Source organism: Pantherophis guttatus, chromosome 4 (assembly GCF_059756535.1).
Source record: "Pantherophis guttatus breed Tessera chromosome 4, ASM5975653v1, whole genome shotgun sequence".
NCBI classification, from domain to species: Eukaryota; Metazoa; Chordata; class Lepidosauria; order Squamata; family Colubridae; genus Pantherophis; species Pantherophis guttatus.
Window position 1 is genome coordinate 116,873,095 of NC_142066.1, and position 15,337 is coordinate 116,888,431.

A 15,337-nucleotide genomic window follows, 5' to 3' on the forward strand; every position below is an offset into this window, starting at 1 on the left:
ATTGCTATTGTTATATTCCAGGAAAGAATTAGCATTTCTGAGAACGGTTCAACATCCTTGGTGCACTCTGAGCTAGCTTGTTTTGTTGAAGACATTTCACTATCCAAACTAGGTAACTAGCACTTATGACATTACCTATTTTTGATAATGAAATATCTGCAAGAAAACTGCCAAGCTCTAAGAGCACCAAAGACTCTTCATTTCAACTCTGAGCTAGAAATATTCTCAACATCTTTTCATGAGACCAATCTCAGAATTGCATGAGATAAGCTAAACTACTATTTTATTAATAGGTTTATTGATAATATAATTAATATATAATTCCATATTTATGGAAACTGCATCTGATAATAGCACAATTGCCAAATTTATAATATTCAAACTATAGCAGTTAATTTTGAGAAAACTCCAAAATCTTCCTATATTTTTAGCTGTCTCTGCTACATACATATTACTAATTTTCAGGATTGAACTTCAGTACAATGTTATAAATCCTGATGCCATCTTGCTTTATTTTATTTTAGTGAAGGCACTTTGCTCTGCTATAATAATGAACAATATACACACAGAGAGTCTTCTAACCTTCCCTTTTACCTTTATCTGCCAGACTCAAAAATAAAATCCCAGACAATACTCTTCTATTAACTTAGTTGTAATTGGGGAACCTTCCCAAAGGGAGGCTCATCATACAACAACCAACACTGCTTGATCATTCTATAAATTCTATAAACATTCTGAGATCCAAATATGATTTTAAAATAAATAAAGGCAGCACAGTCTGAATAGCAAAAACTATGTCATGATCTCAGAAAAAAAAGATGCTTGTATTTCTAGTCTCATTATAGTTTGCATTTGACTTTTGGTCCAACCCAAAAGGGAACAAACTGTGTCTCTGAATACCATGTAGCCCTTAGGTCACTTAGAGAACACACTATTGAATTGTAACAGCAAAATACCTAATTTTAAATAGTGGATTGTCTTGCACTTTTCACAATCCAAGAGTAAGATGGGAATGGATGTTTTAAGCCTCCACAAACAAACATATTCACTTCTGCCCATAGCTTTTCCAACTCCAAAAACAAATTTCATGATTTATCCTTTAATGAAAGCCCTTGGACAAAATGTATCCTTTATGAAAGCCTTGGACAAGTTAGTTTCTTTCCCCCCCCTCTCTCTCCCTCTCTCGCTCGCTCCCTCCCTCCCTCCCTCCCTCCCTCTCTGTAATGACATACCAACAGAAGACTTGCAGTGCTTTCTAGAATAAAGTCTCCTTCCTTTGTGGTCTAAAAGAGCTTTTTCATTTCTTCTCCAGCAAGCAATTTGTGTAAACTTCACTAACTCTTCTGATGTGATGGCCTGCTCAAAAATGCAATAGATTTAGTGTTTTTCCTCTTTTATCTTAATTTCTTTGACATGATCTAATTAGTGGTGCCCTCTAATTATCAACAGAAATGAATAATGAAAGATGCCTCCTGTTTTCCAGATCCATCTATCTTTCCATTCATCTTCTTTTTGAGTATCTGTGCAGATTGCTTTCTTGACATGCAATATATGCCAGATGTAACAGCAGATCCTTATTTTCTCTTGTTTTGGGTATACTTTTGTTTGTGTTTTTTAAAATTCTAATTGAAAGGAGAAACTTTTTAAAAATACATGGAACCTAATGTCCCCAACTATTTGATTTATCCATAAAAATATATTACCTTAAGGAAAATATATGCTGCTTGGAAGATTCTAATAAAACAAATTTTAAAAGAAGAAGCCCTTTACTGCACAGACTAAAGGTTATTTATTTCTCAAACAATCAAATGTCTGAGATCATCATTCAATCAGCATTCCACACAAAGCACTTCTTATGTTCCAATGAGATTTCAGCAGTACTAAATGTGTACAGCACAATCAGGGTCATTTAGTATAAGCCACTCTAAGATAACTGCATAGCATCCTGCTAGATGAAGGCTGAAAAGCAGGGAATTAAATTGAACGGCCAGCTTTTTATTTATATTTGAGTTAATAACATTGAAGTCATATATGGATTTTGCTTTTGCTCTTGACATTGCCTGATGTGTTTATAAACAGGAATCTGGCAGAATGTCAGTGGTGCAAACCGATTTCCTTTTCTAAATGTAATTTTTAAAAGCAAACAAACAAGATTATGTCTGCTAGTGAAGCGTTGCAGGCTACTCTGCTTTTTGCTCTTTGGTATTTTTTGTCAGGCAAATGCAATCCATTTTTTTTTCCAAAAGAGATGTTGACAAGGTAGATTCAATAAGTAGTAATCAACAGTAGCCCATGCAGATCTTCTATTTAAAAATACTAGGATAGCAATTTACTTTTATATACATTTTCAGGAGTTTCATCATAAACAGTAATGCTCTCTTTAATTTAAGCATATATCCTGCAAGATGAAAGCTACAGACACAAATTTACCACACTGGTCTAATGCAGGCTGGTAGAAAAATATTTTTCAATTTCACAATCTAGGGCTGAGTAAGAGAGAGAGAGGGAGGGAGGGAGGAAGGGAGGGGGAAGGGGGAGAGGGGGGGAGGGGAGGGAGAGAGGAAGAGAGACTGCTATCAAAATAACCCAGCCTGCTTCAGAGGCTAAGGGAGAATTAAACCTTGGTCTCTCAGTTCCTAATCCAACATTTAACCACAATACCACACTGATTACATATATTCTCTGTGCATCTACACACACACACACACACACACACACACACAGACATCGTTATATTCATTACTTTTGCAGTATAGTTAAATTTGCAGAAAAATATAAAATCCATAGAGACTGCTGATTAGTAACTTTTTTCTTATTATTACCTGTTTTATCCTGTTTCTTTTCTACTGTGAGCAATTTTATCTTCAGATATAGCTTTGGAAACCAACGCTTCTAAATATTTTGTAAATTCTGAAAATCTACCCATTTCTTTAATATTGCATGAATGTGGATTTTAGCTACTGTAATCAGAAAGGAGCAGCTAATGATTGACTGCTGATGCTAATATAGTTTCTATGCACCATTCTCATGTAATATTGTTTTTTAATTATTTTATTCTGAGGTTAATTACAGATAAGACAGAGAAGTCCTTTAAAAAAAACTGTAACTAAATTTCTCCTTCTGTGTTTTAGCCAAATCATGTCATTATGGACTTCTAAAAGAGTACCTAAGTGAGTCAACATAAAAAAAAATGTCTCATAGTAATGATAACAGACAAAATAATAAATGAATATCTTGCCCAAGGAGAGAATGCCAACATGTACACAATCATGCATACATGCATACATATATACACAATCATACAGAGCAGAATTTTATCCTGGTCTTCAGTAAACATGCATAAAGCTCTTGAAGAATGTTGACCTTGCTAGCCAATTACATTATGCTAATTTGTCAATAACTATAAGTCTTGCAGAGACATTTACACTCAGAAAGATTTATGTTAAACCTTCCAAGCAACAGACTATAGATGTTAATCTCTCACCTTGTCTTCTCCTGTTAAAGACTTTATATGACAGTATCAATATGAAAAAAGTTTTTATTTTATAAGTTATAGTCATAGTTGGTTGTGATGGTGAGGTGAAAGTAGTTTATCTTGTCTTGAATATTTTCCAGCATGTGCTATAGAAATCATCATCCTATCATCCAAATATTGGGAATTATTATACTGCATTATTTTATTCTAACTTAGTATTAAGCAACCTGGAGATATTTAACAACCTTCCTGCCTCACCTGACCTTAACTTTCACCTAGATTTCTTTAATTAAAGAGACATGCTGCAAAGGAAAGAATAGCTCTTGTATCAAACCTTCATTTTAGGTTCCATATAAGCATTGTTAGAAAATTTAAATGGCTGAAAAATGCAGCATTCACCTATTCAGAACCCCCACCCCCAAACAAAATGGATTGTAGTACACAGAGATTGGAAAAGCCTACTTTCTCATATAGAAATGTTTTGTGATTGACTATGTCCTTCCTGATAACCTGTTTTAGAAATACTAATTACTAAAAAAATATTTGTGGAAATAAATAACAAACTACTCACATTTGTATGTAAGATTCCCCCCCACACACACAAACAACTTTTTATTTATTTATCCCCCTCCCTAATTTTAATTCCCTGTAAGCATTTGTCTTTATTTATCCTTCATAAAACTTTTTTTTCACTAAACAAAGCTTTATGGTTTGTGACAGGAAAAATTTAGTTCTGTTATCTTAGGCTGTGTGACAACATTGTCACTAAAATATTGAAATATTCACTAAAAGATCTTCTAATCTGAAGATAACTGCATGGAAACCTCAAATAATAGATCATTGGATACACTAGCTATTAAAGCACTAATTCATTTGAAGAAAAAATTAAGTCATCATTTTCTTTTATCTGTTTTTCAAAATGGCCTTTTCTCAAATTACAGCTTTGTATGTCTGTTATATTAACAATGTATCTTATAAAACATAACTAATAGCAGACTCCTATGCAAGTCTTCTCAAAAATAAGTTTTCATGTAAAATGGCTATAAATCTTAAAGTATTTTGTTGGAGCCACTTATAATCTCTATGTGATTATTGCTCTAATGAATTGAAGTGAGCATCACCTTGACACCAAATTAAATCTTAATAATTTTTGTCAGTTGCATATACCTGTAATTGTGTTACAGGTATATGCAAAAGATTGATATAGGCATATTAATTTATTTTGCATTGCATTTGAACAGGAATGTCATCCACATGAGATTAGCCTCCATCAAGATACTATGTTGAAAAATAACGCTCTTAACAAAAAATAAGACATATTTATTGAAATTAAAGTAAATTTATCATGTCTACAAAAAATAGATTACTGAAAAGAATATCCAGATTTTTTAAATTTTCTATCTAAATTTCCCACTAAGAAATTTAATATCAATTTAACAGACCAAATGGTTTTCATATATAGTTATATAAAGTTATATATGGTTATATAAAGAGGATTAAATAAATCCTCTTTATTTAATTAAAGTAAAGCTACTGGAGAAAATTGAAATTTGAAGATATCCCTGAATGAATGTAGGTAAGCATATAATAGTCAATGATGCATATTATTATAGCATCATAAACTTTGAAGAGTACGATTTTACTAATCCCCTACTCCTCAGTTAAAAAAGAAAACAGAAATTTGAACCCATTTTGAAAGTAAACATTATTTTTCTTTATGCTTTATGCTAAAATTCAACTAATCATCCACATATTAAGCAGAGAAACTTTTAAGAATGCAGTGGCTATAAAATAATAGATCTACTAATAAAAATCACAGGGATGAAAATACAAATGTTCCTACCTATTGTCATAATTATATTTGTTTTTTAGAAACTCTTCTATAATTTATTATTCTGTTATCTGCTTCCAATTCACTATCCTATCACTGTATGAATAGAGTAGAACAAAACCTGAACAGAGAAATACTAACTCTAGCAAACAACTATGGCCTTCTGTTTGCATTGTTATCTTTCAAAGATTATACTCTCATTTGGGAACAAGCCAATAACCAGTGGAAAATCTCTAGTGAAATTGATATAATCTGTCTAGCTTCCTTGTAATATTTTCCAATATTTGTGGAATACCCTCAAGTATTTTCCAATATTTGAAGCCACAAAGAAGAGGGGTCAACCTATTTTCCAAAGTACCAAAAAGCAAAACAAGAAACAATGGATGGAAACTAAACAAGGAGACAAGCAAGCTAGAACTCAGGAGAAATGTGCTAACAGTGAAACATTTTGCCTATAGAAGTTGTGGGTGCTCCATTCTGGAGGCTTTTAAGAAGATATTGGACAGCCATTTGTCTGAAATGGTAGAGAGTCTCCTGCTTGAGCAGCATGTTGGACTAGAAGTTCTCCAAGGTCCCTTCCAACTTTGTTATTCTGTTATTCTATTACAAAGGCTCTTCCCAAAGATAGAAAATGTCAGAGAATAATACATATTCTCTTTTCTACTTCTGCCTGTTGACTCTGGGCAACAGAATAAATCAGGGATGAATTTGTTCTTAGATGAACAAATATTGTTTTATTATATTTCTTCTTTAAAATTAATTCTGATGAGCTTCACCAGATATTGTAATAAATACATGTTATCCACAGCAATTTGGCAGGGTTTAAAATATATATAAAAGTTACCCTAGTTAAAGAACATTTAGCAGTTGATATCTTAAATTAAAGAACAAATAATACCAAAAAGGAAGGAAGGAAGGAAGGAAGGAAGGAAGGAAGGAAGGAAGGAAGGAAGGAAGGAAGGAAGGAAGGAAGGAAGGAAGGAAACTTTAGAGCTGTTTTGGCTTAAACGTACACACACATGTATAGATGCACACACCTTGTCGGGCTAGCAAAGGCCCCTTAAATGATACACTCTCACTAAAGCAATTAAGTGAGACACAAGATCCAATGCTTAGTATCCCCTTGTTAATTGCCACTAATACATTACATATTAAATGTAGTTCTTGTATTTTACTAAAGGACTTTGCTTTTTTAATGAGTTTGTAGTTTTTGTTTTGTTTCTGTTTTCCTTTTGTTTGATTTTGAGACTCAGATTAAGGACCACACTATGGAATTACCTGTTACATTTACTTTCACACTTAATTGTTGCTATCTTTCCAAAAGGAAGCTTGCCTTTAAAAGCAGGCCACCTGTTCCCTATTTCAAACGAACTAATTTACAGTTAAAATATAGTATTTTTTGCAACCTAATAAGAATTTGGCTTCTTTTTAACTTTTGTTTTGTGGAACATACACCATTAAGTATAAAAGCAACTTTTAAATAATCATCTATTTAAATGGCTTGAAATATTAGTACTATAGAACTCTACTATTTTCTTGTTATACTGTATTTCAAAATAATACTTACTTATTAAAAAAGCTAATATTCATAAGTAGCACTCAAATCAATGACATCAATAAAACTAATCAAGACAATAAAGAAGTTATTATAATCTTACAACTTGCTTTCCATTCATTTCAATGAGAGCTAGACACAGGTAATCCTTAACTTGCGACTGTAAGTTTAACAATGGTTAAAGTGATTTAAAATTAAAGCGATTTCTGATCTGTCCTTGAAGTTACAACCATTGTGCCACTCACATAGTCACATGATTGTAATTTGGGCCAGTGATGAAATCCAGCCAGATCTATCTAGCTCGCACGAACCAGTAGCACCAGTGGCAGGACACTCCACTCTCCCGCCGGGATGTCATTACATCCCGTTTTTGACCCTCTGAGTATGTGCAGAAGGCTCTGCGCATGTGCAGAAGAGGCGCACAGGCGCTCCTATTCCCAAACCAGTAGCAAAGGTAAGTGGATTTCACTGCTGATTTGGGCACCTGGCAATGAAGTTTACACTGGTTGCAATATCTTTAGTCAGGTGATTGCAATTTGTGACTTTCCTAGCAGGCTTCTGACAAGCAAAGACAACTTGGGAAGCAAGAAGAGGTTTGCTTAACAACTGTGGCATTCACTTGATGAGTGTTGCAAAATAAGACAGCAATGATTTATGACTGTAATTCTGGAATTACAGTCGTAAGTCAAGGACTACCTGCATATAGCATGTAAATCTACTTATTTCTATGAAAGGGTATCCATTGGATTTGTTCCAGCTTATTTTTGGAGAAACATTTATCAGGGAAAACCCTGTCAGGGTCAATGCCATGAAACAGCAAATCATGAAAGCTTATTTCTGTGGCTGAAGAGAGAGCAAACTGGAAATCTTCAGCACCATCTTCGGCCATTTACCAACCAGATAAACCCCTGCCTTGAAATGATTCCCTTATGGCTGAAAGAATTCACTGGTGTTTCCTGCTCTCAGCTTTTTGGCTCTAGCTGTGGAATTACTACTAAATAAAGGTGGCAATGGCCACTGCTGGTTTACTTTATCAAGCTTTTTAGGTCCTCTTCTCCCCCATTTCCATTAACAATATTTCTAAGATTAATGTCCTACCACATACCAATGATACCACTTAGAAAGCATAAATAGCTCACGAACAAGGTTGAAGGGACAAGCAGATAGAAGGCATGCTGGGAGGGAGAAGCTCAGAGGCTGACCTAGTCAACTAAAACCAGACTTCCCACATTAATGCACAATCAGCATATGGTTCTAATAGGCTTTCTAAGATGATTTATCAAGTATGATTAAGTCCTCAACCTGTACGTCTGTCTTCATAAATAAAGCAGAAGTGCACCTTGCTCTGAAATGGATCAGGAGTGTCCTATTACCCACCCATGTGGCAGAATTCTGCTCAGAGCTCAACTGGAGTAAGTTAAAAGATTGTGTAGAAAAGCTGCCAAGATTTCTGAGTCTTATCTTAGAAAAGTACTACTAAAATGTTATTGCGATACAGGTTTGGTCCTTAAATATATCAGCCATAAAAGCCACTGACATGGCTTTTTTAAAAAAAAAGTTATGATTTTTCCACTTCAGTGTAGAAATTAGCAGCAGGTGCAAGGATTTTAGTGTAAGTGCACATGTCTGTTTGAAAAGCTTCCGCAATCACATATCTATCTAGGACCACTAAGACTGTATGCTCCTACTCCCACTGACATGAATACATGGAGCTGTGGGCCAAGGTTCACATACTTTGCAAAGTGGAGAATAGGCAGAATTAATAATGTGTATAGAAGTAAAGATTCCCAAGATGTCATCTTCATTTTAATTATTTCAACTGTTGGTCATTGAATGATGTATTAGGAGCCACACCTCGTCAACTTTAGGACAAAGACTTTCACTTATTTAATTCAAATACAGTCAGATTAGATATAGAAATATGATTAGTCCCATATATTTCATAACTTCATCCTCCATTCACATTAGAGTTAGTGACACTTTGGGAAATGGTCTGGAGCCAAGTTTAAAGTTAGGAAGGACCATTTGGAAATGAATGGAAAATATTAGAATGTGCAGAAATGAATAGCAATTAAGAAGAAAAAACAAACTGAATATTATATGACAGATATATATATGCTTAGAGAATAAAAATGGAAGTTAAAAATAGGGAAACAAAAGAAGAAGATAAGCGAAATATAGAAAATATGTTAAAAGAGAGACGTAAACACTATGATTATTATTATTATGACTATTAGGATTATTATGTTTAATATTATTATGTTCTTATTAGAACATATGTTAAGAGGAGGTGAATATGTTTATAATGTTCAGTATTAGTATTGTAAAATTAGAGAAGTAATATTAATGTAGTGAATACTCTTGTAAATTTTGATTATTACTGCACAAAGATACATGTACCCAGACGAAACACTGTTTAATGGAAGATGGAACTATTAAACTAAAAAAAAAAAATGAAAAAAAGGAAATGAAAGGCCTATACATTGTGAAACCTCAGAATTTTAGGTGCTGTGAAAATATTGTACTCTACTGTCATTTTCTGAGGCCTGAACCTACAGGTAGTTCTCAATTTACAATCACAGTTGGGATCAGAACTCCCTTCATTAAGCATTGAGATTATCATGTGAACCATACCTCATTTCATGAGCTTTTTTTGCTGTGATTGTTAAGCGAATCACCATAGTTTGGTAAGCAAACCAACTTAATCCATCATTCCCCATTGATTTTGCTTGTTGGAATCCTTCTGGGAAGGTCACAAATGGCAATCTCAAGCTCCTGGGTTGCTGCAACTATCATAAATACATGGCAATTGCCAAGCACTCAAATTTTGATCACATGACTGTGGGGATGCTGTAACAGTTGTAAGTGGGAGAACTGGTTATAAGCCACTTTTTAACAATATACTATTGTCACTTCAAATGGTTGCTGAATGAATAGTTGTAAGTCAAGGATTACTTATAGACTCCTTTCTCTCAATATTACATCAAGACTCAAGGTAATGTTCAGAATTAAAGAGATAGGAGCAGTCCAGAACTAGGATTTGGGATATGGTTTGACTATATTTTTATAATTCCAATCAGTTATTATTAGGATAATGAAGGTTCCACTGCCTTTCAAGTAACACAAAGAAAAGGGAAAACTTAGATTATTTATCTTTTTTACAAAGATCCTTCTGATTAGCTAAGATTTCACCAATTATATGAACTTGCTATGGATCCTGAAAAGATCGCCAATAGTCTATCCATGGTGTCTTTAGATGTTTCTGGATTTAAAGTAACTGGATAGCATCTAGAATTTCTTATAACTATTCATTTCCTACGGAAGTACTCATTTAGCTTTTCTGGTGATGTGTCCTGTAAGCCTTCTGGGACAATTATGGCACAATTCGGTTCCCTTTCAACAGTCTTTTTGTAAGTCACAGTCATTTATAGGGGTAAATGCTTGGGAAACAGCCTCATGTTAAACAGACTCTGGACAGCTGCATTATAATTACTGCCGCTTCCAACAAGCATTCCTATGAATTCCCTGATGGCCAGCTTTAAAGGCAGAATGCATCTGGAATAATATGCTTAAGTGTCTGAAATTTTAAAAATGGCCATCTATTGATATATTTCGAGAGGCTCCAAATTACAGTGCATAACAAATCATGCAGTAAAATGCCACCACAGCACACTTTTAGAAAGAAAGCTATTAGCTCTTAATGCTTTGTGCTAAATCAATAGTCAATATTGCCAATGACCCTAACATATATTTCTAGGCCGTTTTCTCCTTAAGGCATCTTCAGATAGAAGGGAGTGTAATCCATTCTCTCATCTTTAGCAGAATAGTCCCTGCCATAATTACTTATTAATGGTGGCTGGCTTTCAGAGTCACTCTTGAAACAATTGCACCACATTATTCCTATTTTATTTTTTCTTTTACGCAAACGTCCATTTATTCTTTATTTATTGGAAAAAATTTATGGTACCTCTAAATCCCACAGTCCATATTTCTAAATTATTCTATGAAATGGAAATTTAGAATTTGAAATCTAGGCTTGATTCCTCAAAGACTTCCTTCTGAAAGTTGCCACTGAATTATAATGCTTAATGAGATAGAAGGCAAGAGGATTATTAAATACTTATACAGCTCTTAATCTGAATGCAATTAATTTAATTTTTATTGCAAGTAAAAATTAGCATTTGTGCAGCCTTAATTTCTTTGGACTGTTTTTATTTTTATTTTTTGCCTTACAGAATTTCTAAAGTGTTACGGAAAGAACAAGTGTATTCCCTACACTGGGAAAAAAAAACCCTTAGGTCAGAGAATGATTTCACAAAATTTAGCATTTTTCACCATTCCAAGTATTTTGCAAATTTACTGGAGTTAAGATTAAAACTTTAGTACTATATGTAAACATCCATATATACATTAATTAATATTATTTTTCAGACTGTAAATTATGTAGAAGAGCATGGGAGTTACTTAAGACAGACCATTGATGGGAGGAGTGTGATCTAAACCAGAGATTTTCCAGGAATAGTTTTGTCGTATAGCTGTTTTGTTACATTGTCTCTCAACCAAAAATGTAGTATGTTAAGAATCAATGAATATTTTTATCTGAAAACGTCCAGACCAACAATAATGAAATAAATGTATTTATTTGTAGAAATAAATAAAATAAAATAATACATTTTATTTATTTCTTATTATTATTTGTAGAAATATTTATTTTCTAATTCTTTAAATAATGTCAGCACATATATATTTCAAATACTCAAATTCTAGGTAACTAGGGTATGTTTAAAACATAAATCTGAATGGTGGCTTCATAAAAATATTTTAAATATCTATTATTTATTATATCTATTAATTATCTATTTATTATCAATCATAGAATCATATTCTAAATTGATTTTTTAATAAGGTTAAGTTTAAAACTAATTTTCTAGTAAACAGCCCCAGTATTGGAGAACAATAATACCTCATTTATGTAATGAAAGCACACAAATAAAAGAATCTAAACCTTTTAGCAATTAGAACCTCTTCAAATAACAACAAATAACAATTTAAGTTTTTAATATTTTTCACTGCTAAATAATATTATCTTTGTGTCTTCTTTAATACTAAAATGATATTTTGACAGTGTAGTAGTTGTATTCCATTGTGAACTTCACCTTTATACTATGTTGGTATTCTTATACTAGGAGTTATACAGCATTGTTTTAGTCCCCATAGTGTTATTTTAAAAGCCTATAATCTTTCTATAATGAGTCATCATGCAACAAAACCACAAAATAGAAGTGTCAACACCCATACACACCCACCTCCATCACTTTCATTGCTATGATTCACAGTCTTTTGGAACAAAGATGCATATACCAGTTGGATTATCACAGAAGAATTCATTGTCTATATAAAATAAGTTGCTCAGTTTGACATCTTTGGCAAATGTATTGCTACAATCTCAGATGCCTGCAAAGTCCCTACTGATTTAGGTGGCAGACTGAGCAGGACCAGGATGTCTAGTGACATAATCTAAAACAATTTTTAGAACATTTTTCCCTATGTTCCCTGTTTATAGCACTCTACACATTGCATTGTTAAATAATCTATATCGAGAGCAGTATCATACTGTCATCTATTAAAATGTAAATTTATTATTTCAAACAGGGTACTCTAAAACACATTTAATTTACAGATGTGTGGACCACAATTTCCTAAACCCTGGCCATCCCGGTCATAGGATATATATGGCTAGGATGGCTTAGCTATAAACTACTAAAACTCTTGTATCCATTTGTCTGTTTGTAACCTTCAATTGACCAAAAGGGTGCATCAGAGACTAATAAATTTTGAACCAAGGTACCAAATGGGCCTACACAATGCGTTCAAAATCCTAGACCCATTATTCCCATAAATTAAAATTTAGAAAGATTGTGGCTCCACATCATACACCTTAGACCTTGGCTAATTAGGGTTATCGTGAGAAAAATAAGAGAACAATCATTCATTTTTTAAATAAGTTCACAATAATATCATGATTAATAGAATTTTGGGATTAGGGACAATAATAACACTAACAATATTTTAAAAATACTCCTATCTCATTCTTTCAACATACCGTAGTGAATATACGTACTTCAAAAAGGGTACCACCAGCACTTGCTCATTGGAATTTACTTGCTCAGGTTTTTTTTTCCTACTCACATACAATACAGAAAAGAAGGTGATGTTTAATATCCTAATGTTTCACAGGCTTATTCCAGGTCTTCATAAAAGCAATACCGATTGTCAGGTTTGCCCTTATTCTCCCAGCCCTTTTGCAGTGCTCTGGAGCCAATTTGCCAGTAGTTCTAGTCCAACAGCAGATGCAAACACTTGCAAATATAACATACAACAAATGCTATGGAGACTTTTTGCACACTATAAATCTAAAATCTGTTGCGTGATGCTCAGATGATAGCTTGATCTGCTGACACTGTCTACCTTGCTGCTTTGGGTTGCATTGTCTGACTGATACATGCTCTTATCTGAGGCACCACTATCAGTTACTGTCAGCAAGAGATGGCTTTTTGACTTGAGTATCAGACAGACAGTCTTCAGGGTGGTGGTGTTTTTTTTTTAATCCTGCTTTATACCAGGGATCTAAATTTGCTATGGAATCTAAGTTTAAAAATAATAGTTGTTCTTCTTTTATTTAATTTTATTTAATTCTCCTTTATGGTCACAAATTATTTTTTTCAACAATTTCTTGTTTTCATTACCCAATTTCTCCATTTCTTCAGTCTGTGTTCCCTTCAAATTTACATTTTAAGTCATGGGGGGAGCCAGCTGTATTTATTCTCTAAAGTGCCATATAAACTGAAAGTACTTTATAAATGAAAGATAAAAATTGGAATTTTTCTGATTCACTCATATAGAGAATTCTGGGATCTGATCCATTAATTATAATAAGTTGCCCCAAAAATAGATGACATCAGACAAGAAAAAAACAACTTATTTATGCATGGAAGTTGTTATATGTGTGATGAAAGCAGAGAAACAGATACATCCTTTATGACCCTCTACGTTTTCCAGCAGCATCCAGGAGATGCTGAAACTATTGAATTCCAATGCTATCCTTATACTGGATATGTGATGAAAGGTTATGAATTAGATTTATCACAGGACTCCATGCATGGAGACTTTATGAAAACATTTAACTGAACATGTAAGGGTCTGACTTAGTTGTGACATAGTATTGGATTTAAGTTTATTTTTAAAAAAATTCTATAAACTTTCTTCCTCGTAAAAGAGATTTAATTTTTAGTACTTCTTTTTTACAATTTACTTAAATTTAATTTTTACATAAATTTTAGTCAAATGTGATTTTTTGGGGGGGAGAGGGGAAGGACCGAAATTATATGTCCCTCATTGCCATAGCTTGCAGATGTCCCTCCTTCCTAATCTCAAAAATATCTGGAGGGATATATCCCTTGTGAAACCCTCCCTTAAGATTTAATTCAACTATAGGAACCCAACAAATCTATAAACAACCAAAGAGATTATTGTACAGTGAAAGACGGGGCACACGCATTCAACACACCAGAGCCATCTTGTTATTAAGATAAGTACAGGGACTTTCCATTCCTTCTTTAAGAATTTCGATGATTTTTTTTCTTCTCCTCTGGAAAAGAAATGAAAGGAATTCCCCCATCAAATTTATGTGCAGAATAAATTTACGTACTAGTGGATTGCTATTGTGTAATCAATCTACTTTCACTCTATATGACTTTTGCATATGTTGCCTAATAAATTCATTCTACTCATTTTTTATATTTTAAGGGAAAAAATATACACACCAGAAAAATGATGTCTACATTTTCTCTCAAAATATGCATTCTAAACATTCTAGTTTTCATTTATTCCCCACTCTGTATCATTAAATATGAATGTATTTTGATAGGTCTTTGAGACATAAAATACAGTGAATCATTCAAACTGTACAAAAGCCATTGCAAGCACATTTCCCTGAGAGTGTGAATCAAGTTAATATAAACCACTAAAACTAAATTTCCCCAGCATAGCCTCAACATGTTGGGCAAAAAGATCTATTAAATCCTGCAGAAAATGTGCATTTTAAACTTTTTTTTGTACAGAAAATATAATGTGATGGAAACTTTGCTAATTTGCTAATTTTCTTTAGGCATGATATTGTGGCTTCAGTGTAAGAGCAATTCTACCTATTTTTTTCCCAAGAGCAATTCTAAAAATTATTTTTCATAAAGAGGTGGAAATGCCTTATAAACTTTGCCTGAATTTGTCCTATCAGATTTTTTATCCTACTTTTTTCTGTTTTTAAACAGAGAAGTGAAAAGGTTACAATGACATTAAATTGAAGAGCCTAAGGCAATATTCCAAAAATTCATTCTGTACAATGCAAAGTTTTATGGATATATGTGGTTTGGTACTTTTTTCTAGCAGCAACTTTTCTTTCTCAGAGAAGTATCTAATT

General features: G+C 33.2%; 1 protein-coding gene across 9 annotated transcripts in view; it reads right to left on the minus strand.

The window, feature by feature from the left end:
• The window catches only part of CREB5 (cAMP responsive element binding protein 5), a 266,380-nt gene that overhangs the window by 156,288 nt on the left and 94,755 nt on the right, over positions 1-15,337 (minus strand). For 6 of the 9 annotated variants that reach the window (XR_015733985.1, XM_087892618.1, XM_034402317.3 and 3 more), the window contains one exon: positions 14,429-14,509. The exons of the other annotated variants lie outside the window; for them this stretch is intronic. Coding sequence is in view for 5 of the 6 variants with exons in the window: in XM_087892618.1 (XP_087748744.1) it covers positions 14,429-14,509 (81 nt within the window). In the remaining variant the exon portion in view is untranslated. The remainder of the gene's footprint in view (positions 1-14,428; positions 14,510-15,337) is intronic. 9 annotated transcript variants of the gene reach the window in all.